Genomic DNA, 24,733 nt, shown 5'->3' with positions numbered 1-24,733 from the left:
CCCCTGAATTCCGGCCAGCTGACTTAAATCAATGCAATTGATTTTTCAATGCAATTTGGTCTGGTATTTGCCCAAACTGATCAAATAGAGGTGTTATTCTGGCATCACATAAAAATCACTTATACTTTCCTAACTGCTTAGAACCTCAAATGGGAATGCCTGCAGAATATGCTTTCTGAATAGAGGACTTTTATGAAATACATTTCAAATCTTAAAAAATAGCTTTAATGCTCCCTTTAAGTGGTATAGAATTTATCCCAGCTGACAATGCCTATGCCATTTAAGAACATTCTCTCTCTCTGTGGCATCTCACTTTCCTTACAGCTCTAATTTTATTCAAAAAGCCCGAATACACAACGGCTGCTGCCTTATTTAGCGTTTAAACAGCACTATGTATACAGCTCAACAGCAAGATTAAGAAGTTATAAATGCACACATATCACAGACAGAGTCATCTTTTTTTTTGGGAATTCACTGCATTCTGGTAAATCCCCCTCCCCCCAACAAAAGAGCGGTACTGTACCTACATGGAGGTGTTTTAAGTATTTCTCCAACAGCTTTTCATTGAATTATATTATGAAAACACTAGGCTTCAGGCCGGGTACTAATAAATATTTAATTTAAAAGGAAGACTGAAGCCCCAACACAGAACATAAAAAAGACCCCGCCCCCCACCCCCCAACTTCCCGGTCCCCAGAGAAGGTGCCCGATTCAGCCGGACAAGGCTGAGATCTCATAGTCACTGATGGAGGTGAGGGGCTTGCCCATCATCCGGATGTTTTTTGCACTGGTGATCCTGGCCATCATGCACACGGGCTTGTCGAAGTACTTCACGAGGGCCGGCTCGGTCAGGAGAGAGGCCAGGAACTGTTCGAAGGTGATGGCCCAGTCCCGGTCCAGGCTGGTGCTTCGGGGCAGCGCCGCTGTGCCTTGGCCGCTGCGCACCAGGACCGTGTCCTCGCCAATGTCCTCGCAGTGCAGCTTGTCCTCCTCGTGGGAGCCGGCACTCAGCACCGAGTAGGAGGACATGGAGCTGTCGTCCTTGGTGTCGTCGTCAGAGATGAGCATGGAGGAGCAGGCCCCGTGGTCCCGGGGCGAGGAGTCCTCCAGCTTGATGTCCTCCATCTGTCCGCCCAGGGAGTGCTCCTCACCGGCGCCGGCCAAGCTGGCAGGGAGGGGCTCCGCCGCTTCGGGCACGTAAGGCTGGCTCAGCCCTTTCTTGGGGAAGAGCACGCTGCCAGGGAGGCCCTGGTGGCCGGCCGGCCCGCTGCCCCCACCCCCGCCCTCCTTGGCAGGCTGGGGGGTGAAGAGCTTGCCCACTTCCCCAATCTCCAGCAGGAGGCTGGTCACCGCCGCCGTGGCGTGGTACAGCTCCTGCTCGTTGGGGTCCTCGCTGAACATGTTGTACATCGTCTTGCACAGCTCAATAAACTGCCCCTGAAAAGTGATCGGGGAAAACACGAGAACATGACCACCTCATAGGGAGTACAGAGCCAGGACCCAAGTGGACTGCAAAGCCACTTAATATCAGGACTCCTGCAAGAAAGTCCTGTTGTGCAGGTTTAAAGGGATGGACGGTGGATTCAGTCTCTTTATTGTGTGTGTGCTAAGTCGCTTCAGTCATGTCTGTTTGCAACACTATGGACTGTGGCCCGCCAGGCTCCTCCGTCCATGGGATTCTCCAGGCAAGAATTCCGGAGTGGGTTACCGTTTCCTCCTCCGGGAGTTCTTCCTGACCCAGGGATTGAATCTGCATCTCCTGTGTCTTGCATTGGCGTGTGGGCTCTTTACCACTAGCTTTACGACTGTAGCCAAGCAGGATTTGAACCGGCTCGGGGAGATGCAAATGGATGTCCTCTTGGTCACAACTACAGGTCTTTTTATTAGCGGTTCCTTTGTTATACAAATGTCTAACTAACTCCTTTATCCTTTCTTGCTGACTTTTAAGTAAATCGTAGACCTCATCTTATTTCATGCCTATACACTTCAGCATTTGGCCCAAGTTTTCCAAGTTCAGCTCAAATCCTCTCTCCCATGACACATCTGCTGGTTTCTCTGGCCAGAAGTCATGTTTTCTACCTCCACCCAGATAATTTATCTCTTCTCTGTTAATAAAAAGCATTTTCATCCTGTATTTTAAATTATTTACATGGTTGTATCTTCCTCATTATATTTCAGCTGTTTAAGGGAAACAAGTCAGACACCTATTTATAGCTAAGTACAGTGGTTTGAAAATGGCATGAGCTTGTCTTCTGAATGTCTGATGGAATTTTAAAATGCCTTTTGGCACACCATGAGGCTTATGGGTCTTAGTTCCCCTATCAGGGATTGAATCTGTGTCCTCTGCATAGGAAGCGCAGAGTCTTAACCACTGGACTGTCTGGAAAATCCCTCTGAGGGGTTTTTATTTTTTCACCGTTTTTTTTTTGGTTTTAGGGTATAGCTGATTAACAAGGTTGTGATAGTTTCAGGTGAACAGCAAAGGGACTCAACCATACATATACATGAATCCAATCTCCCCTACCCTCCCACCCAAGCTGTCACAAAACTTTGAGCAGAGTTCCACGTGCTATACAGTAAGTCCTTGTCAATAATCAATTTTAAATATAGCAGTGTGTACAAGACCATCCCAAACTCCCTAACTATCCTGCCTGCCTCCTGCCCCCGCCACCCCGGCAACCGTGAGTTTGTTTTCTCAGTCTGTGAGTCTCTTTCTGTTCTGTAAGTAAGGACATTTGTGTCGCTTCTTTTTAGATTCCACATATAAGGCATGCCGTATGATATTTCTCCTTCTCTGTCTGACTGACTTCACTCAGGATGACAACCTCCAGGTCCATCCATGTTGCTGCATTCTTTCATTATTTTTAATGGCTGGGCAATATTCCATTGTATATAGGGATTACATCCTCTTTACCCATCCCTATGTTGATGGACATTGAGGTGGCTTCCATGTCTTGGCTACTGTAAACAGTGCTGCAGTGAACACTGGTGTGGTGCATATACCCTTATGGATGATGTTTTCCTCTGGATATGTGCCCAGGAGTGGGACTGCAGGGTCGTATGGTAGTTCTATTTTTAATTTTTTTCAGGACCCTCCATACTGTTCTCCCTAATGGCTGTACCAACTTACATTCTTGCCAGCAGCATAGGAGGGTTCCCTTTCCTCTGAGGGTATTTTTAATGATAGGGATGAGAATGCATGTACTCTCAAAATACCACAATATTTTGTGGTTCCCATTTTCTGAGGTGGTCATTTCCTCATAACAGCGCATACTTTAAATGCACAAAAGCGTCCACAAAATACATTCAAACAGGTACTAAATAAGTGCTCCAGGTTACCATTATCCTTGAGGGATACTTACTCTACATTTATCTATGACTGAGAACAGAGCTTCAAGGTTTAAAATGAATGAATTGTGCTGTTGAGCACTCACCTGATTCAATTTTGGTAAATCCTTTGCATTCTTTGATTTGGCTTTATTTTCTGGAGTCCAGAGTCTCAGATAATTACGATTTTCTTGAGAGTTTGCCCTCTTCCCTAAAATCCAAATGCCAAGAAATTAGTGTTCAAAGGTCAAGAAACAACTGTTGAACCAGCAGGAAGGGAAACACAGAGAAGAGGAAGTCTGTACCTCTGTCCGGCTTTAAACTCACTGTAACAAAGCCATCATCTGCGCTGTGTTTGCTTCTGCTGTCCAATCCAACCACTGCCAAAAGAGTTAAAAAGAAAAGAAGGAGGGTGTTACATGATAAACCCACAGGTTTATTAGCGCATGTAAGAGAAAGCAGAAACACCTCTAGGTGGGGTTACAGTCGGATAAAGCACTATGCTGGAAGGCTTACTACATTATCTCACTAAAGCCTTACTGTACCCAAGGTTACAGTTCTCATCTCCCATGTTCCCACAAGGACCCTGAGGCTCCCAGACACACGAAGCTGCTGGAGGTCATCTAGACAGAGCCAGCATCCTGACCAGAGCTCCTGCCCGTAACACACGCGTCAATAAGAAGACTGCGTCTGCCTCTCACTCCTCTCCACTCAATCACTTAGGTGCTCACAGTTCAAAAGCAGGTCTGAGCTGTGCTTACTTAGGGACTGTAAGATTTAAGAGGCAAAAGGACCCAGGAACAACTCACACTGATTTTCGAACAGGTGAAGTCAGGAAGCTGCCATAATGATGAAGTAAAGAATGCATGGCAGCAGCAAGTGGGAAGGTGCTGCTGAGGTTCACACATGGCAAAACAGAACAAGTTCACATATTAATCTGCAGGTATTCCCAATGAGCCAGATCATGTCTGGATCAACCTAACAACCATACAGAGCAGGGGTCAGCAAACTTTCTCTGTAAAGGGCCAGATGGCAAATATCTGAGGCAATTCTATCACTGCAGTGTGAGAACAGCCATAGGCAAAATATAATTGAATGAGCTTGGCTGTGTTCCTGGCTATGTTCCAATAAAACTTTACTTACAGGCAGTAACATTTACATTTCATATTATTTTAATTTTTTAATATACATTTTATATTCTCACAGGCCATACAAAGAGGTGGTGGGCCAGATTTGGTCCAAAGTTTGCTGACATCTGTTACAAAGCAGCATATCTGACTACAGGTCAGGCTTTTTCTTTTATTTGTTTATTTGGCTGCAATTGGGTCTTAGTTATAGCATGAAGGATCTTTAGGTGTGGCATATAGGATCTAGTTCCCTGACCAGGGATTGAACCCATGCCCTCTTCTTGGGAGCACAAAGTCTTAGCCACTGGACCACCAGGGAAGTCCCAGTCATACATGGTCCTTTTGATGGGCTAAAGTACCCACTCTCCAGCAGTTGCATGCATGCTAAGTCACTTCAGTCGTATCTGACTCTTTGTGACGCTATGGACGATAGCCCACCAGGCTCGTCTGTCCATGAGGATTCTCCAGGCAAGAATACTGGAGTGGGCTGCCATGCCCTTCTCCAGGGGATCTTCCTGACCCCAGTAGTTACTCAAGTTCAAAAATCTGAAAAGAAAATAGCATATTAGGCAACTGTATTCATATACTTCCTTGGCTGCCTAGCTTTAGGGGCAACTTGGTTTCCAACAACAGAGGGCTCTGGAGAACAAAAACAGAGCAGGCCTGATGAGAAAGCCACTTACCATGTGTGCATTCTGGGGTGATGTCTTCAAAGAAGTACTGAGTCGCTTCAAAAGCAGAATCGGGCTCGTCTTGATCGGAGGATGGCTCTGGAGAGAGAGAAGAGACAATTCTCACATTGGCAGGGCCACGACTCAGTGTGCTTTAATAATTCAAGAAGTGACACAGGGGGATCACAGCTCTAAGGGGCCTGGGATACCCGCAGCCTCAAAACCTTATGGAGAGGGGTTCCCTCCATTTCTCACTCCATCTTCCTTTATAGCATTGAGGGGCCTGGAATACCCGCAGCCTCAAAACCTTATGGGAGGGGGGTTCCCCCCGTTTCTCACTCCATCTTCCTTTATAACAACCCCTCACCGAAGAGTCCCTTCACGTTTTCCTTTTTTGGAAACTTTCCTAAATCCTATGGAATGATGCTTTAAAGAACCAAATTTTAGATTATTCCCAAATCTATAGTTTTATTCTATTTCTATCCTTAGAGCTAATCCCCCTTCCTTTCTCCCTCCCTCTCTCTCTACTTTCTCTCTCTCCCTCTCTTCCTCTTTCTTTCTCTTTCCCTTCCTCTCTTTCTTTCTTTTTTAGTATTTGCTAGATATTTCCAACTGGTGGCCAACCCGGTCTAAAGCTGAACTCAAAAAACTTCACCATCTTTCCCACTGTCTCTGTCAGAGGTAAGACTGCTCTCCCTAGACTCAGAATCCCAGGAGTTACCAAGTGTTATTTATTTGTTCTCTTGCAAAAGTCTGCTCTATTACAGCAGCTCACACTTTGGACAAATAAATGACCACTGAACCAAGCACCTGCTAATTCAGGAACTCCTGGCAATAATACTGTTCAGTTTGTTCCTAGTGATCCATGAGTGATTTTTGTATATCAAAGAAGAGGCAAACAGGGCACACCAAAAAAGACATCAAGCCAGGCCAGGGCCACGGGTACCTGTGCTACTCTGCGTGGCTCACTTACCAGGTAGGACGTGCATTTTGTACAGGAGTTTGAGTTTCTCTGTGAGGTCCCCATGGCACGCGGCACCTAGAAGTCACATAAGTACCAATATGAAATGTACTGTGCTTGCAACAGTCCCACTCCACCCTGAGGCTTGGTGTCCCCTTGAAGCATCAACCTACAAGCTGAAACCCAGATATTGTATGGGATTGGTGTTAAAAGCTCTGAAATGAGGATGTCTGGTTTCTAAGTCTTTGTATAGATACCATGTGCCCTTGGGAGAGTGAACCTCTCCGGATCTCAGTTTCCCCTCTAGGAGGCAGGATGACAAACTAGAAGATTCTACCAGTGGTCTTGACATCAGGACCCACGAAAGGTGAGAATTAAAGGTTCTTAGATTAGCAGCTGGCACAAATTAAATGAGTGTTACTGATACAAAGGGCTTCCCTTGTGGCTCAGACAGTAAAGAATCTGCCTGCCAATGCAGGAGATGTGTGTTTGATCCCTGGGTCAAGAAGATCCCCTGGAGAAGGGAATACCAACCCACTCCTGTATTCTTGCCTGGAAAATTCCACGGACAGAGGAGCTGGGGGCTACAACGCATGGGGTCGCAGAGTCGGACATGACTGAGCGACTAACACTACTGATAAGAAATGCCCAGTGACTGGGCCTCAGTATCATAACTGCTAGAGTTCAGAAATAATCTTGATACACGTTTTTAAAGCCTCTTTTTTAAAAAGTTTAATTTTATTTGGTGCCATGCCTTGCAGCATGCGGGGGTCTTAGTTCCATGACCAGCGATTGAACCCATGCCCTCTACACTCAGAGCATGGAGTCTTAACCACTGGACCAATACATGTTTGAGAGTGCTTCAAATTATTCATTTTAGAAATCCTTTTTAGTTGCTTCTGGTCTCTTAAATAGTTCTTCAGTCCAATTTAGCCTAACCTAGCTGCCATTAAGGGCTTCCCCGGTGGCTCAGCAGTAAAGAATCTGCCTGCAATGCAGGAACCACAGGAGACGTAGATCCAATCCCTGGGCTGGGAAAATCTCCTGGAGGAGGGCATGGCAACCCACTGCAGTATTCTTGCCTGGAGATTCCCATGGACAGAGAAGCCTGGTGGGCTACAGTCCACGGGGTCACAAAGAGTCGGACATGACTGAGTAACTTTGCATGCACACAGCTGCCATTCTATCACCAGTGTTTCAGTCCAAAGAATCTTGTTACTTTCTCCCTTAAAGTCAATAAGTATTTCAGGAGCCAGAAAATACTTCTAAGTACATATTCTCAGAGCACAGAGTTCAAGATGAATCAGACTTGGGGAAAGAGGAACCAGAGGATCTGGACTGGTCGACAGGGACAGCAGGGATTATCTCGTCCGACCTCCCACGTCCACATCCACACAGGAGAGGATCCAGCGCCCGCTTGAACATCCTCAGAGTCAGAGATGGGCAGCTCATCCCAACCAGAGGCATCTCATCCCAGCAGGGAACTCCTGCGACACTGAAAGTGCTCCTGTCATATTCACTTCAGTCAGGACCCTTAACCTGCAGACTCAGGTTCATCACATTCATGAACTGCATACAAATGTGTTCACATGCCAATGTCATTTTGGGGGAAGAAAATTTCCACAGTCCGTATCAGATCTCAGAGATTATGACTCAACAGAAGATGTAGAACGATTCCTCTTCCTGCCTCTTGTCTACCGCATCTTCATTGCAACAACCCTTCAGATTTTAAGGTCCTGTTTCCCACCAGCTTATCTTCTCAAGGCAAGTTTATACTCCCCAGGCTACACCTCTGTAAGTCTTTTTCAACTTTCTCATATGACATGGTTTGTATACTCTCTTTTATTTTTACTCACATCTACCTTATGTGTTAATGCGTCTCTCAGTCTGCCTCTGGACAGCGAGTTCCAGATGGCTTTTGTCCACTGTGGAAAAGAGTGGAACTGTTCTTGACTCTTCCCCTAATATAGCCTAAGTCTGCATTCAGCCATTTATACTCCTCTTTCTGGAGCTGGACTACACAGCCAACTACACCTCAAGACATCTGCACACTGACTCATACTAATCATGAAAATAATGACAGACATTCGTGAACCATTCACTTTGTAAAGGACGGGAAAGCCTGACATGCCGCAGGCACTGGGCAACTGAACAACAACAAACGCTCTGTTCACTTCTTTCCATGTGCATTTCACTTTCTTCTCCCAAGAATTCTATGAGATGGGCACCGTTATTATCCCAACCTTACAGATGAAAAAGGCCAGGCTTACTCAGGTAATATGTTCAAGGCCATAAGCTATTAACAGCAAGTGGCAGACCCAGGATTTGAACTCAGATTTGTCTGACTCTAGAAAGCATAGCTGCAACCACTATATGTATGTATATGCAGACATACAGTCCTTTTACAATCATTTCTTAAAATTTAAGACTTCTGGAGATTTTCCAGGTGGTCCACTGGTTAAGAATCCGCTTGCCAATGCAGGGGAAAGGGGTTCGATCCCTGGTCAGGGAAGATTCCACACGCCTCTGGGCAACTAAGCCCCTGGGCCACAACTACTGAGCCCACATGCCCTAGAGCCCACGCTCTGAAACAAGAGTAGCCCCTGCTTATCCCAACTACGGAAGGGCCCCCTGCAGCAGAAGACCCAGCACAGCCAAAAATAAGCAAATAAATAAACAATTTTTAAAAATGTTAGACTTCCGATTTATCCCTATCAATTTGTTATTACCAATCATTCCCTCCTCTAGTATTATTTTTTTCCATCTTGTTTTTGTCCTCCAACATGCTGACTGTCTCTTCTAGCTTTGTGTAACTGACATATTTAGTGTGCCTTCTCCACCTTGATAGTTTAAATCGCTATCTGAGTCAGGTAGAGGGGGTTCCTAGTCATTGTAGAGACAACAACAACTAACACTTTCTGAGCCAGGCACTGCTGTAGGAACGTAACTTGAATTATTTCTTTCAGTCCCGACAATCATTACTTTGTAAATGAGGAAACAACCCCAGAGGTTAAACATCAAGCCCAGTGTTTAGAAAACTCTCTGCTGGCTGTCATGCTCTGGGAGCAGGGTTCAGTTAGTCATGGAATCACCAGCTTCCATTTCCCTCCAACTCTCCAACGTCCAATGACCAGCTGCTCTGTGGCATATGTGGGTTGTTTAGAAAAGCTGCCTTCCAGCAATACCACTGAAAAAGGAGATCCAGCTACTTTGTGCCTTCAGATAGTAATCTCTTATCTCTAACTCCATAGAGACTCATCTGGTCACTGATTTCAGGGGGGATCTTTCTGGCGATGGACACTGAAATTACTGACCCATCTTTTCCAGAATTCTTTCTTAAGTTTCTTAAGACTTGAACAGAATTTCTCTTCTGTAGTCAACTTGTCCATCTCCATAGCTGTAATCGACCTGCATGACTGACCACAGCTCTGAGCCTCCTCCCAGCAATCTAGGTAGAGTTTACTTTGCTCAAAGAACTCAACTGCATTTTAAGAAGCCTAAGTACCCCTCTCCAGTATTTTCACTATCATGGACTGCAAGCCTCTCTTTCCTTTTCCCAAGATTTTGAAGAGTATTTGCCTTGTTGGGGTTTGACTAAGCTTAAATAAATTATATATTTATATTGATTCCTGTCACTTTCTACACATTGGTATTTTCATCCTGAACATGTTTGCCACAAGCAGATTTACCCCACAACAAACTGACCATAAGGTCATTCTGCCATAAAAGATAAAAATAATTACTGGTTGATGGTTACATTACACTGGAAAAACAGATATCAATTTTTGCAAATCCTTCAGCAAGCTAATCTAAGCCAGACTATGTTTTCACCATTTTCAAGAAACTTATTACCCATCAGGGATCACATGACCATTTCCTTTCCATGGGGCAGGAGGAGCTTGATTCTCCTTTTGCCATCAAGGTTTAATACTGAGTGACGAATCTGGTAAAGAGCCTGAGAGGAGAAGCTGTCCTACCCAAATTACTTAAAGAATTGATTATTAGTGCTCTTGAAGGTCACTGGGAATTAGCAGCCACTTCTTGTGGCTCAGATGGTAAAGCATCTGTCTACAATGTGGGAGACCTGGGTTTGATATCTGGGTCGGGAAGATCCCCTGGAGAAGAAAATGGCAATCCACTCCAGTACTATTGCTTGGAAAATCCCATGGACAGAGGAGCCTGGTAGGCTACAGTCCATGGGGTCGCAAAGAGTTGGACACGACTGAGCAACTTCACTTCATTTTTATATCTGCCATAGCTTGGTAAACTTCTAGTTTTGATGAGTGAGAGGGATGACTATGCTCATTAAGTTCAGCTCAGTTGCTCAGTCATGTCCAACTCTTTGTGACCCCAGGGACTGCAGCACGCCAGGCTTTCCTGTCCATCACCAACTCCTGAAGCTTGCTCAAACTCATGTCCATCAAGTCAGGGATGCCATCCAACCATCTCATCCCCTGTCTTTTTCAATGAGTCAGTTCTTCGTATCAGGTGGCCAAAGTATTGGAGCTTCCGCTTCAGCATCAGTCCTTCCAATGAATATTCCGAGTTGATTTCCTTTAGGATTGACTGTTTGGATCTCCCTGCAGTCCAAGGGACTCTCAAGAGTCTTCTCCAACATGACAGTTCAAAAGCATCAATTCTTCAGCATTCAGCTTTCTTTATGGTCCAACTTTTACATCCATACGTGACTACTGGAAAAACCATAGCTTTGACTAGATGGACCATTGTTGGCAAAGTAATGTCTCTGCTTTTTAATATGCTATCTAGGTTGATCATAGTTTTTTTCCCCCAAGGAGCAAGCGTTTTTTAATTTCATGGCTGCAGTCACCATCTGCAGTGATTTTGGATCCCAAGAAAATAAAGTCTGTCACTGTTTCCCCATCTATTTGTCATGAAGTGATGGGACTGGATGCCATGCTCACCAAAGGATTTACAAACACTGACTTGTTGTCCTTTTCTAGCGTCGTGATTGTCAACTAAGTATTTTAATCTCTCGTGTTAAAATGGCCTTATGGCCAATTAGTTGTACAGTGAAACTGGTTGCAGCAAAGATGTTTACAGCAAAAATTCCTTGACCCCTTTCTATAAGTAGAATCTGTCTTTCTTTTTCTTCTCCTTATTTTGTCCAAAGGTCATTAAAAAAAAAAAATCTCCCTTTTGATAGATACCAATGATACTAAGTAGTTACTTTGGAACAAAAAAGATTACGAGAGGGTCAAAATGTCTCTAGCCTTGTCTAGATTGTTTCATTTTTTTATTTTATTTTGCTCACTTTTAAAAAACTTTATCTGTGGCAGATTCATGTTGATATATGGCAAAACCAATAAAATATTGTAAAGTAATTAGCCTCCAATTAAAATAAATAAATTTATGTTTAAAAAATTACAGAAAAACACTTTATTGCTTTTATATTTTTATTTTCGGGGCCATATTGCATGGCATATGGGATCTTAATTCCCTACCCAGGGATTGAACCTGCACCCTCTGCAGTGGAGGCTTGGAGTCTCAACCACTGGACCACCGTGCAAATTCCTTTGTTCACTTTTTTAAAAAGCAGAATGTATTTATGCATTATTTGTGTAATTAAAAATCAATACCTCTTTCTTCCCTAAAAAAAGAGAAAAAAAAAAATCTGTTTGCTGTCCTTAAGCACAGAATAATGAAAAAGGACGTGCTTCTGAAATAAACTTTGTCTGAATCCTGGGTCCAGCATGGACAAAGTGCCTTTCAGTTCAATAACAGATATATTCTGACTTGCTAAAAATGAATGTTCCAGCATGTTGCTTAACTTTTCTGAGCCACCATCTCTTTAACTGAAAATGAGGGTATTAACAGTAAACGCACAGATAATAAAGCATCATTGTAACTGTACAACCCTGCTTCCAGGGTGCTTGAGTTCAAACACCAACTTTGCAGTGGTGTGCCTTAGGTAAATTAAATGCACATAAAGTCTGAGAGCAAAGCCTGGTTGAGTAAGTGCTGTATAAATGTTAGTTATCAACACTATTGTGTGCTTCTGTGCTCCTGCTCAGTTGTGTCTGACTCTTTGTGACCCCACGGACTGTAACCTGCCAGGCTCCTCTGTCCATAGAATTCTCTAGGCAAGAACACTGGAGTGGGTTGCCATGCCCTCTTCCAGGGGATCTTCCTAACCCAGGGATTGAACCCATGTCTCCTGTGTCTCCTGCATTGGCAGGCAGATTCTTTACCACCGAGCCACCTGGGAAGTACAGATCAATACTATTATTACCTCAAAGGTCTGTTTGGATTAAGTGATAATGTACAAGTTCTAAAGCATGCTTAATAAAGGCTAGTTTCCTCCATGTAGCCCTTTTGAATGATCTATCTGAGTGCTTTCTACAAATAGTTTTTACTTATCTAAGGCAGCCTCACCTACTCCCCTTTGTTTATTTTAACAACCATCAGTTTCCTCTGGCCTTTAAGCCTTCCAAGTCATTATTCTGTATGATTTAGGGTGCGTTCTGGAATCATTGTTGGCTCAATACCTGATGCCTTCATCTTCCCTTGGGCACATGTCACTTTCAAGTGCATGGACCAGGTCACAGAGTGTAGCACAATTCGAATTAAAAGATTTTTCCTATTTAATTCTGGCAGCCCGACATAATGCCTGCTACATCCATAACCTCATGTCAGGTGAAGCTCGACCACCACATAGCTTTTCTGTTCAAATATTAATGCAACAAGCCCAGTGGAATATAGGGCAGTAAACAGGTCAGACAGTGAGGCTGACAGGCAGAAAGCCGTGATGCTTGTTGGGTGCTGCTGTGCATTCTCAGGAATGGACACGTTTCCTCCCCACAAAATGGAGAGAAAAGATTTCCACTAGACTGCAGAGCTGTTCATTTTTTTTTAGCCTTTTATTAAATTATGAAATGTTTCATAAAATTTTATGAAATATATCATATGTAGGATAAATATATGTTGGGACAAGTAAAAGCTATCCACATCCAAACATTTCTTCTTCCCTCATAAAGTTATCGTGGTCTGTGAATTTAGGGTTTAAGGTGATATTCTTGCAAGTTCCATGACTAAGTATATTAACTAGTGCTGAAGACTATCTGCGGGCTGGTGGCTCAGATGGTGAAGAATCCACCAGCAATGTGGGAGACCAAGGTTTGATCCCTGGATTGGGAAGATCCCCTGAAGAAGGGCATGACAACCCGCTCCAGTATTCTTGCCTGGGAAATGCCTTGGACAGAGGAACCCGGTGGGTTACAGTCCATGGGGGTCACAAAGAGCTGGATATGACTGATAGACTAACTAATGTAGAAGGTAATGATTTAATCATACAATATATCCATTAACTAAAACAAATGCACAATCAGCTAGCAGACCTTAAAACATGCTCCTCTGTCCTGTAAGCCCTGTGTTCCGAGGAGAGCAGGGCTGCGGTCCTGAGGGCAGCAAGGCAGACCACGCCGCTCCCCCATCTCCCCCGATTTCCCCACCCCGACCCCCGAACTCATGCAATCGTGTCCTTACTCAGCCCCGAGACAAACTCTCGGAAGTTGATCAGAGAGTCTCCATTCTCATCTAATAACTGGAATAAGCGGGAGGCCAGCACGTCAGAGTGAGTTCCGCAGGCCCAGGGAAACAGCAGCGCAAACATGCCCTTGAACTGCTCCAAGTCGATGCGATACTGCTCGAGGTAAGGCAGGCTGGGGTCATGCCGGTCCAGCGCGTTGCTGCTCCCGCCCCAGTAGCAGCTGGTTAGATGTTCCGCCTGCAGAATTGAAGGACAGAATGAAATGGCAGGCTGCATCTCACAGCAAATACTGGCAAGAAAGGCCTTCCTCAAATCTGGGAAAAGGCTTTAGGTCACCAGTCTGCATCTCCTGGGGCAGTGGTCTGGATCCAGGGCACCCTCAGCTTCTCTTTTACATTTATCTCCACCTGACCACCTCCCACCAATTCCATGGCAACCATCTCTGTGTTTGTATCTGGCATGAAAAACCCGTTTCAATTACTGGAGTAGGTGAAGAAAGAAAGAACTTCCCCTTCACCATTTTCTCCCCCGCTGCTACTCCCACACTCACAAGCATTTTAAGGAGTAACTCCCGTAAAGACAAACAAATATTCTGTTTTAAAAGAAATACCATAAAGACAAATACTCTGTTTTAAAAGAAATACATAAGAGTGTTAACTTGAAGAGGATCTGTAATTCAGGCAGTCTGATCACCTCCTGTCCGCTGTGAGGATGGTACAGCCCAGAGGGTAAGTGGCTTCCACGAGTCAGCTAACCAGAATCATAGTCAAAGCAGAATCATAATGTGATTCTGGGTTTCCAAACTTCTAGTTTAGTGTCCTGTAAACCCCTGCCTCCTGGTCACCTAGATCACACACATCTTACCCTGCATATGCGCTAAGTCGCTTCAGTCATGTCAGACTCTTTGCGACCCTGTGGACCATAGCCTGCCGGGCTCCTCTGTGCGTGGAATTCTTCAGGCAACAATACTGGAGTGGGTTGCCATGCCCTCCTCCAGGGAATCTTCCCAATACAGGGATCAAACCCGTGTCTCTTTCATCTGCTGCACTAGCAAGCTGGTTCTTTACCATTAGCACCACCTGGGAAGCCCAAAGATTATCCTAGTCATCCAGTCCTGAGGCTACAAGTATGCAGTCCCTCCTGTTTTATGCATCTGAAAATAGCGCCAGGAAAATCATGAGCAGGAACCACTAGGGTGGAGGAGGACAGAGATCCAGCTGAAGGCTTCCTGTTTCTGTCCTTGGAAACAAGGCAGCCTCTTTATTCAGGAGGTCATATTGATTCTGGCAGAAACACACGCCCATTCTAGGAAAACCACAAAGATGAAGCATCTAACAGAAAGGCCAGTAAGAAGCCTCCAGTCTCCCTAGGTAGAGGTTTACAGTTAGCAATGAATGGTAGGCTGGGGAGACAGAGGGGCATCCAAAGGGAGACTTTATTTTTGCTTTATTTCCTGCTGTACTGTCTGTTTCAGTATAAGCATCTATAAACATTGCAATAGCAAAAAGCACTCTCATGCCAGATCGTTCCCCCTTGCCTAGGGGTTCTGAGAAGGAGGAGTCAGCGCTGAGTGTGCAGTACTTCAGTGTTGTTCTTATTTAGAACAGAGCAAAGAAGACCAGTGTCTTTGTCCTCATTGTTTACTGGGAACTGTAGCTAATAATCCGGCAAAGAGAGGAGTGGGAGTAGGCAAGAGAGGAGGAAGGAGCGGTGTCTCAGGGCAGCTTTGGGAGAATCAAGGACGTGTGTCAGGTCCACTAGGCTTGGGGGCTGCACTCAAGTGCTGCTGGATGGTGGGGGGTTGGGTGGGGCGGAGTGGAGGAGCATGGTGATGGTGATGGGGTCGGGGGAGGGAGGCAGAGGCTGAGGTTCAAGGGGTGCCCCGGGTGGAGCTATACTCCAATGTGATGTCCAGCAACCCCGTGGGTGGGAACAAGTTAGTGATATGGCCCCACAGGAAGGGTCCCCTTTTACCCGAGCTCCATCAGTGGATAAAGGTTACCCAAAGCACTTCCTCCTACCTAAAGCACCCACGTTCCTCTGGAACTGGCCCCGAGTGTGGAGCAAGCACATTCATGGTGCTCACAGCCGTCAGGAAACAAGTCAAAGAGACCATGTCCCTCTCCTTTGCTGAGACCGCCTACTCCATCATCTGGGCACTAGGGACTCAAGACTGAAAAAGGACTAATTTAGAAAGAGTTCAAATAAGGCCCAGGGGCTGTGGATCACATTTTCTCCCAAACCTGCCTTAGGGTGGCAGTCTTTCACCTTTTTCTTTCAAGTTTAGCCCAAAGCCCAAGCAGAAAACTGTGGGAAACAAATGTCTCTTTCCTTTGTATCTGAAGGAAATCCCCCAGAAATTGACTTTATAAAAGACTGAAGAGTCTGGCAGTGTGTTTGACACAATAATACCTCAATAAATGTTTGTTCAGGTGAACTGAAGCCAATGAAAAGTCTTCAAAAAAACTCAAGAGTCCTTATCTGAAGTCTTTGTCTTGGGTTGGCATCGCCGACTCAAAGGACATGAGTTTGAGCAAACTTCGGGAGATAGTGAAGGACAAGGAAGCCTGGCGTCCTGCAGTCCACAGGATTGCAAAGAGCTGGACACGACTGAGTGGCTGAACCGAACTGCGTACCCGAGACTCCTTCCCATCCCTGACACCAATCGAGGACGTCAGGTTCTCTCTTGGGGCGCTCAGAAGACTTGGGGAACTCCTGTTTGTCAACATACCTGAGGGCAGGGTTTTGGAGTGTAAGGAAAGCTTTCTTCAGGCAATATCCTTGGTGTACAAACGACACACCTGGAACCTGGAGGTGCACAGACTGCAGAGGGCAGGGGCACCCAGGGAAGAAGATACGGCTTCAGTGATCTCAGGATCTTGGGCTTCTGCACAGCCAGCCCTGGTCTTGCTCTTCTGGTGTGCCCCAAGTCAGCCTCCTTTGAATGTCACAGCCCTCCCCATTGCCTCCAGCTGCCACTCCCCACTTCTGCGTAGTTGCCCTAAATCCTATTCCTACCTGTCTCCCACCCCAACTCTGTGAAGCCGATTTCTTTCAGTCCTCAATATCCTTTTAAAATCTGATCTCAATTGAACCATTGTATTTTTTTCTTTCAATCCAAATTGAATCATTGCATTTTTCCCTCTATATGAAATGAAGAGGGACTCCCTCCTTATGGAAAACCAACTTAACATGGAGCAATTAGGCACAGTGCTTTACATACCTGAATAAAGCATGAATGAGACGGCACACGCTTAAGGCTGCACCATTAAGTGCTAAATGAAGCCTGCTGGGGGCACTGTTGCCCACACTGCTGGACTGCACAAAGCCTCCAGCAACCTCTCTGCGCCTGCCTCAGAAGCATGCAAAACTGAACTAGACTCAAAACGGATCACTGAACCACCTATGTATTCAACACACATGTATGGAACACCTATTGGGCAGGGACACGAAACTAGATACTAGAGAATCAGAAATAAATAAAACGGTGGTGCCTCCAGTAGCTAACAGGTAAGTGGGATATTAGCAAAAATATTCCCAGCTCTCACATTTTCTGTCTGACCCTAAGATCAACTAGTGTCCAACTCAGATCTTTATGTCTGCCCCCTTCTGTTCATTTCTGGAAATGAAAGGCTCTATAACAAACAAAAAACTAGCCAATTAGAGATTGTGATAAAATTGGTACCTGCATAAGAGGCATCCTTTAAAAGTTTTTCCTGGCAATTGTCACATTTTTACCTATGATGTTGGTAATGATAGTTAAAACAAAAGTGTCTTTTTTTTTTTCTCCTAGGAAAAAAACAATTCTACATTGCTTCATTTAATGATACTATTTCCTTATTGAGGATCAAGATTGGTGTGGGCTGACTTAGAAATACAAAAATCACAGAAATTTAAACAACTAGGCTTTCCCTTAGACATTCAAGCAGCTTTATTTTTATTCCAGCTACGTATCTCCTTTTAAGGGTGCTTGAATATAGATTAAAGAGGAAATTAAAATCTACAGTAGTTTCAGAAAGAATTTAAACTCGATTGCCATCATTCCAATGAGTATTATAAAGGAACACCCTATTTGCTTAAGTCCAAGGAAACAGTGAAAATACTACATGGAGTGGAAGCAGGCTAAAACATCAACTTAAATGAATTACATCTTTATTTTTCATACTAAGCACTCTATTTTTATACTCTTAACTCCATCTTCCTGTGTATGGCTGCTGACACTCATGCTACCCCTTCACAATTTAACAGAAAAATCTGGAAACTAACTGAATGATTAATGTGAACTCCTGGGCTTCCCTGGTGCCTCAGTGGTAAGAAAGTCGCCTGCCGATGCAGGAGACATGGGTTCAGTCCCTGGTCCGGGAAGATCCCACGTGTCTCAGAGAAGCCAAGCCTGTGGACCACCACTACTGGGCCTGTGCTCTAGAGCCTGGGAACTGCACCTACTGAAGTGCAAGTTCCCAGGAGCGTGTGCTCCACGAGAGACGCCAACACAGAGGAAAGCCCACACTCCACAACGAGAGAGTGGCCCCACCAACCGCACCCAAAGCAGAGCCCACAAAGCGATGAAGACCAGCGCAGCTGAAAATCACCAAAAAAAAAGGGAATTCTTTTACTCCCTTGGACGTACATGAGTTTTCTTTGAAACTCACCTTGAAAAGAGCATAAAGTTCTTCGAGTTCATCAATGGTAAAGGAAGTTTCGGTCACAATGGTTCGTACCTTATATAAAAAGAATAACACCGTGACTTTCACAAACTCAAAAATACCATAATGGGAAACTTGCCGATTGTTTTCTTTTCAATCCGCTTAGTCTGTCAAGCAGGAATTGGGAGTCCAGGGGAATATAAGGAAGGATGGGAACAGAAGGCCACATGCCATTTCTCAAAAGACTCACCACATTGCGTTTTGTAGTATCTTCCAGCGTCTGGATCACCTTTAGTCTCTGTTTAAATCTCATCTGCTCAATCAAATCCGCCCGGATAGTTCCAAATTTCTGGAAAAAAAAACAATACTGGTATTTCTGAGAAATCTGCTGAAATACTTGGTGTCATGTCGATGGAGACAAATCCTGACACCATGAGAAATTTCTTGCCAAATGACAGGGCTCTTAGACTATACCATCATTTACTGTATGTCCTTTGTTTATTTTGAAGCCATTTAACAATCTTAAATAATAGAAAATTCTCATGCTTCTTAACATTGAAGTAAATCTCAAAGCCAAATTAGTCTTTCTCAAATCAGAAGTTCATATGGAAAAAAAAAAGTGAAAGTGTTGCTCAGTTGTGTCTGACTCTTGGTGACTCCATGGGCTGCAGCCCGCCAGCTCCTCTGTCCATGGGATTCTCCATGCAAGAATACTGGAATGGGTAGCCGTTCCCTTCCCCAGGGATCTTCCTGACCCACAGATTGAACCTGGGTCTCCTGCATGGCAGGCAGATTCTTTACCATCTGAATCACCAGGGAAGCCCAGTTCATAAGAAAGGAGAGGGTGAAGTAAGGCTATAGGGACCCTTTGTGGATGAAATAGTGCATTCAAGGAAGAACTTTCTTGACGGGAAGAAAGGAAATGTATGAGGCTAACTACTCGGCTGGGAGGTTGTAGGAAATGTTGGAGTGTAGCTTCCTGTTCTGACCTCTAGTTCAATAGCATTTGTCTTTCGATGGCAGACACTCAGGACTAGCCACCTTTCCTAACCCAAGAAGCCTAACACTGCGTGAATGTTTGGGGCGTTAGCATTGGGGAGAAGTCTCGGAGAGGAAATGCATATAACTTCCCTCTACATTCCTTTGCTACCTCTTATAAATCTATAATGATTTCAAAATAAAAGTGGTTTTGGGGGATTTGTTTTGTTTCTGGAACTTATGGTATAACATTTTACAACAGAAAAAGATGAAGCAATCTGAAAAATAAGTGACAATCAGGGGCCTGAGAAACTCCCTTTGAGTTTAAGAATACTATTGGCATGTACAGAGAGCACTGAGTTTTGAAATTATGCTTGTCACACAGACTGGAAGTTGGCTCATCAATACCCATACATGTCTGCTCTCCCTGCATGTAGAGAATTCAAAATTTCAGCCAAGTACCCAGATGCTCAGCAAAAGACTACATTTCCCAGTGTCCCCTGCAGCTTCTTGTGCTGGGTGACTAGATTCTGGCCAATAAGATGTAAGTAGAAGTGATGTTGTTCAGTTACCCGGTAGTGTCCGACTCTTTGTGACCCCATGGATTGCAGCACTCTAGGTTTCCTTGTCCTTCATTATCTCCCGGAGTTTGCTCTAACTCATGTCCATTGAGTCGATGATGCCATCCAACCACCTCATCCTCTGTCCCCCCGCTTCTCCTTCTGCCCTCAATCTTTTCCAGCATCAGGGTCTTTTCCAATGAGTAAGCTCTTCAGTGCCCATTGAAGGAAAGAGACACACCCATCCTATCTCCTTCCTGTGTGGATAAGACGTTTCTCAAGAGTGGATTAGATGGGGAGGCAGGTGGGAAGTAGGTTCAAGAGACGGGGGTACATATGTACACCTTAGGCTGATTCATGTTGATGTTTGGCAGAAACCAACACAATTCTGTAAAGCGATTATCCTTCAGTTAAAAAATAAATTTTAAAAAAGAGTGGGTTAGAAAGAGCCTGGGTCCCTGATGCCACTGATGCTCCCTGATTGCTCCACACCAGTCCTGAACTCCATAAGCAAACTCAAAGCAAGAGAAAATCGAATTTCTGTCTTAACTCTATTTGGGGGTCTATGGTTAGAACAGCCTAACCTCTGTTCTAACAAACACAAGAGCTAAAACTTACAAACTGATTAAGTGCTCGGCATAAATTACATGTTTTGCTTAAATTCCATTTACTCCCTTTCTCCTGGTTCTATTTATGCCTACTCCTTTTCTGTCTCCTGGGCACATCCTCTCTATCTTCAATCCCTGGGCAGCTCCGGGGCTCAGTCTTTAGACCTCTACACGCCTACATCCTAGGGCTTCCCCTCACTGTCTACCACCTCTACTGTTCACACCCTGGTCCAAACCACTACTGTCTCTCTCAGAGGCTTAAAAAAAACACAAGGTGACAGTTGAGAGTTACGTTTAACTGGGTACAAAATGAGGGCTAGATATATATATAGCCTGGGAGACAACATTTCAGATAGCTCTGAGAAACTGCTCCTAAGAGGTAGGGGGAAGGTCAGTATATCTGATTTTGGTGAAGGGAGAGTACATGCTATCAAGCATATATTTTTTTGCAGGAAGTTTCTGCTAGTCTCATAAAGGTGATAAAGTCATGTGGAGTAGACATCACCATGATGGAATTTACTGCTTTTCTAGATATGAGATGCACGAATTGGGCTTCTAAAATCAGCTCCTGAAAATATCTGACCTGTTTTGCCAGTTTCTCAGAGCACAGAGTGCCTCATTTCTGCTCTCCACCCTGAACTCCTTTCAAGTGTTGAAGGTCAGCAGCTGCAGCAGCTCACAATTTAATCCTTGTAGAGGCGGATGGCAAGCCTCTACGAGGATGTGTGTCCATGGGATTCTCCAGGCAAGAATTTTGGAGTGGGTTGCCACTTCCTCCACTGGGGGATTTTCCTAACCCAGGGTTGAATGCACATCACCTGCATTGACAGGGAGATTTTTCTTTCTTTCTTTTTTTTTTTTTTTACCACTAAGCCACCTGGGAAGTGGTTTTAGAAATGGTCCTTCTAAAACCTGAGCCTTGACACTACTCCTTTGCTCACAACTCCAACGCTCTCACAGCTCACTCGGAGTCAAATTCCAAGTCTCACCGATGATTCCAAGCCCTATACCCCTCCCCCTCCCTCAGCTACCTCTCTGGTCAGCTGCCCTTTCCTCACTGCTGCAGGACAGTGGCCTCTTACTGCTCCTCGTGAACATTATGGCAGCTCCACTGCCAGCCAGGACCTGTGCAGCAGCCCCTTCTCTGCCTGGAAATCATTTCCTTCGGACACAACTCGCTGGCTCCCCGAGGTCATTTGTGTCTCTGCTAGACGTCACTTCACAGACACATAAACCCAAGAGAAACAGCACGTGCCCACCCATTTAACCTGCTGTGTTCTTTCTTACATGGCCTGCCTCTCACCCCTCACTATGAGGGCACAGACTGTGTCCTCCAGAATGGAGGACAGATACTGATTCTCACCAAGTGCTCAACAGGTATTTACTGGACACACTGAATCCTGGGGATAATTTCAGGAAGTGCTCTTCCTAGCTCCATTTCAGAGACGAGGGAACAGAAGCTTAACAAAAACCATCAACTTGCTCAAGTTCATGGAGCTGTGGTGGTAAAGCCCAGTTTGAACACAGGCTGTCTGATTCTAGAATTTGCACCCTTGGAAGAATCCCCAGGGGGTTCATCTCCCTGACTTGCTGCAGAGAGCAGTCAGTGTTCAATAAGGCCTTGAGTTCCCAGATTCAGTGAATAAAATATAGGAGATACAGGATGTCCAGTTAAACGTTTAACTCAGATAAACAAGAGTGATCATCATTTCAGTATGTCCCATGCAATGTCAGTCTTTTCTGTATCTTATCTGACAACACCAGCAATGGCATCTCTCTACAGGCTGTCCCACATGGCGGACTCTGAACCATATAATTTATAATTTCCCCAAATTGGAGTCAACAGTGAAAAACCCTACCCTTCTAATGCTTTCTATTTCTATCTATTCAATGTGTTTTTCCTGTTTTGAATGAGAACTGCGTTTTGACTCAGGTGTTTCTTCCCGATAGTTAAGACAAGTGTACACTGACATCTTAGAACTTAGACCAGTTACTTAGAACTTTCATCACTTAATGTGACCGGAGGGTCTTGATCTACAGATGCAGGGTTTATGGATGAATTTTCCCACCTCCAGAGAAGTGTCTTCTCAAGACCGAGTCCGAATCCTCTCCACTCTAAAGAAAGATATGGCAATTACTGCCACTTAGAAGTCAGAATTCAAAAGTTGTTAGTAGGAGCTGCCACTAGTGACGGAAAATGTTATACTTAATTCCCTCTGGGTTAAATCCTCGGGTGGGATTAAAACTCCCAAGAAAGGTAACTCTTTTGATCCTCACAGAAGAATGGAAAGTATCTACTACAGAGCTCATGCTGAAGATGGAGGGGTGGGTTTACCTCAAACCAGCACACAGTCTGCCTTTGATCAACCAGGAAACATTACCTACGAGACAGAAGGAAACTATTCTTGCCCTACAACCGGCAGGGACATTAACAATGACGTGTCACTGGTCATCCTTACAATAACCTTCTGAGTTAGTACTGTTACTTCCATTTCTCAGACGAGAAAACTGAGGTTCAGAGAGGTTCAATAAGCTATCCAGAGTCCCACAGGGGCTGCACTGCAATTTAAGGTTCAGTCATTGGTTTTATAACTCCCACCACCTACTTTTCCAGCATTCTAGAAAAGGGTTCCAGATAGGTTCTTCTCCGTCTTTGGGTAGAAGAGAATTTTTGGAGCTAGACAAAATGTGACTCAAATTCATTTTCTTTTACTAATTATCTGTGTGACTCTGGGCAATTCAGTCAAATCTTCTGAATCATAGTTTCTTCCTCTGTACAAGGAGACCCCAAAATTGTCCTTGTAGATTGCCCTTAGAGATAAAGATACATTAATATAAAGTACGGGTAACAGTAACTCACAGTAAACATTGGCTTGGTGATCTCTGCAGATTGCTAAAGAACAAGCTGGGTTCCTCAGGTGGCTGAGCGGTAAAAAATCCACCCACCAGTGCAGGAGGCACAGGTTCTATCCTCGGGTGAGGGAGATCCCCCCTGGAGGGGGAAAGGGCAACCCACTCCAGGATCCTTGTTGGAAAATCCCATGGACAGAGGAGCCTGGCGGGCTACAGTCTACAGGGTCGGACATGCTTTAGTGACTAACCAACAAAAAGAGTTACTTCCCCCAAGCCTGACCTTCAAAGTGCCCTCTACATTTTCTATTTAATTAATATCTGTTCCTCAACTAGAAATGGACCCTGCAGTTTGCCAGGCAGGTCCAGGGACTGGCCATACTCAGACACAATGGAACACATACAATGGCCCTTCCATTGGGAGCTAACAATCCCAACCTAAAAGGAAACCATGAACTCCCAAGTTCCTGCCTAGCTATTTCCGGAGGATTTCTAAAGGAAGATGGGTTATGAGGAGGACTGGGCCGTGATCTCCTCTCCCCTGCCCCTTCACCTTTTTGGAGGGGCTCTGACAGAATGGAGTTCTGAAAACAGCAAACAAACAATGGCTGAGTAGATTCTCTCTTCGCAGTGGCTGTTGGGTGCCTTGCAAATCAATTAATGGTTTCAAGACTTCCCACTAACCAGCCTCTACTGGACCCACTGGCCTCCTGTCCGTATGTACACCTACAAGTCCATCCACCTTCTATCCAGACACAGCCCCTGGGCTCTGGCTTTAACGCTGGAGAGCTCGCGGTTGCCTCCTGACTCTGCCACTTTCTGTGTGCCTTGGGAGAACTGACTCAACCTCTCTCAACTTACATTTTAACCTTGAAATGTGTGAACATGGACCTAGTGGGGCTATCGATGAAGCACCCGGCACCTGTCCCACACGAGGTGGGTTCTCCACGAGTGACAGCTGTTATCACCAAAATTAATAAGCCCAACACATTAATCTGGCATTAATCTGAACTTTCAAACTGTCTGTCCTTCTGCACAAACTCCTCCTCATGTTTGATCAGCCACCTCCTTTCCCCACTGCAGCTCAGTTCAGTCCCTCAGTCATGTCCGACTCTTAGGGACCCCATGGACTGCAGCACACCAGGCTTCCCTGTCCATCACCAACTCCTGGAGCTTGCCCAAACTCATGTGCATCAAGTCGGTGATGCCATCCAACCACCTCATCCTCTGTCATCCCCTTGCTTAACATTTCTCAAACGCTCTGGGTGGGCTATCTTGAACATGAAGAAACTATGGTGGTCACGTGCCTGCTATGAGTCTGCTATTAATGTGCCCTGTGTCTTCCAGGAGGCTCATCACAGTCTATGGATTAAACCTGAAGGCTGGGGCTTTGTCGGCCGTGTCTGTGTGTCTAACAAAATGGCACACAGGGCCCAAACAGAAGAAAATTGTCTCTCAAACTGCCCCCTCCTTCCAGGAGGGGCTTGGGAGAACTTCA

The 24,733-nt window shown here is 45.0% G+C and overlaps 1 protein-coding gene across 1 annotated transcript in view; it reads right to left on the bottom strand.

Annotated features, from left to right (window-relative positions):
* Positions 1-711: 711 nt before the first annotated feature.
* TBC1D9 (TBC1 domain family member 9) overlaps positions 712-24,733 on the bottom strand; it is a 119,303-nt gene continuing 95,281 nt past the window's right edge. Inside the window, exons 14-21 of the mRNA XM_052655050.1 lie at positions 18,490-18,588; positions 18,246-18,314; positions 13,590-13,830; positions 6,099-6,164; positions 5,138-5,224; positions 3,633-3,707; positions 3,435-3,538; positions 712-1,437 (exon numbers count right to left, since the gene is read on the bottom strand). Of these exons, the coding sequence (XP_052511010.1) occupies positions 712-1,437; positions 3,435-3,538; positions 3,633-3,707; positions 5,138-5,224; positions 6,099-6,164; positions 13,590-13,830; positions 18,246-18,314; positions 18,490-18,588 (1,467 nt within the window). The remainder of the gene's footprint in view (positions 1,438-3,434; positions 3,539-3,632; positions 3,708-5,137; positions 5,225-6,098; positions 6,165-13,589; positions 13,831-18,245; positions 18,315-18,489; positions 18,589-24,733) is intronic.

The sequence above is a fragment of the Budorcas taxicolor genome, chromosome 17 (genome assembly GCF_023091745.1).
Source record: "Budorcas taxicolor isolate Tak-1 chromosome 17, Takin1.1, whole genome shotgun sequence".
Classification (NCBI taxonomy): Eukaryota; Metazoa; Chordata; class Mammalia; order Artiodactyla; family Bovidae; genus Budorcas; species Budorcas taxicolor.
Note: the sequence above shows the minus strand (reverse complement) of the source record. Positions and strands in the feature narration are given on the sequence as shown.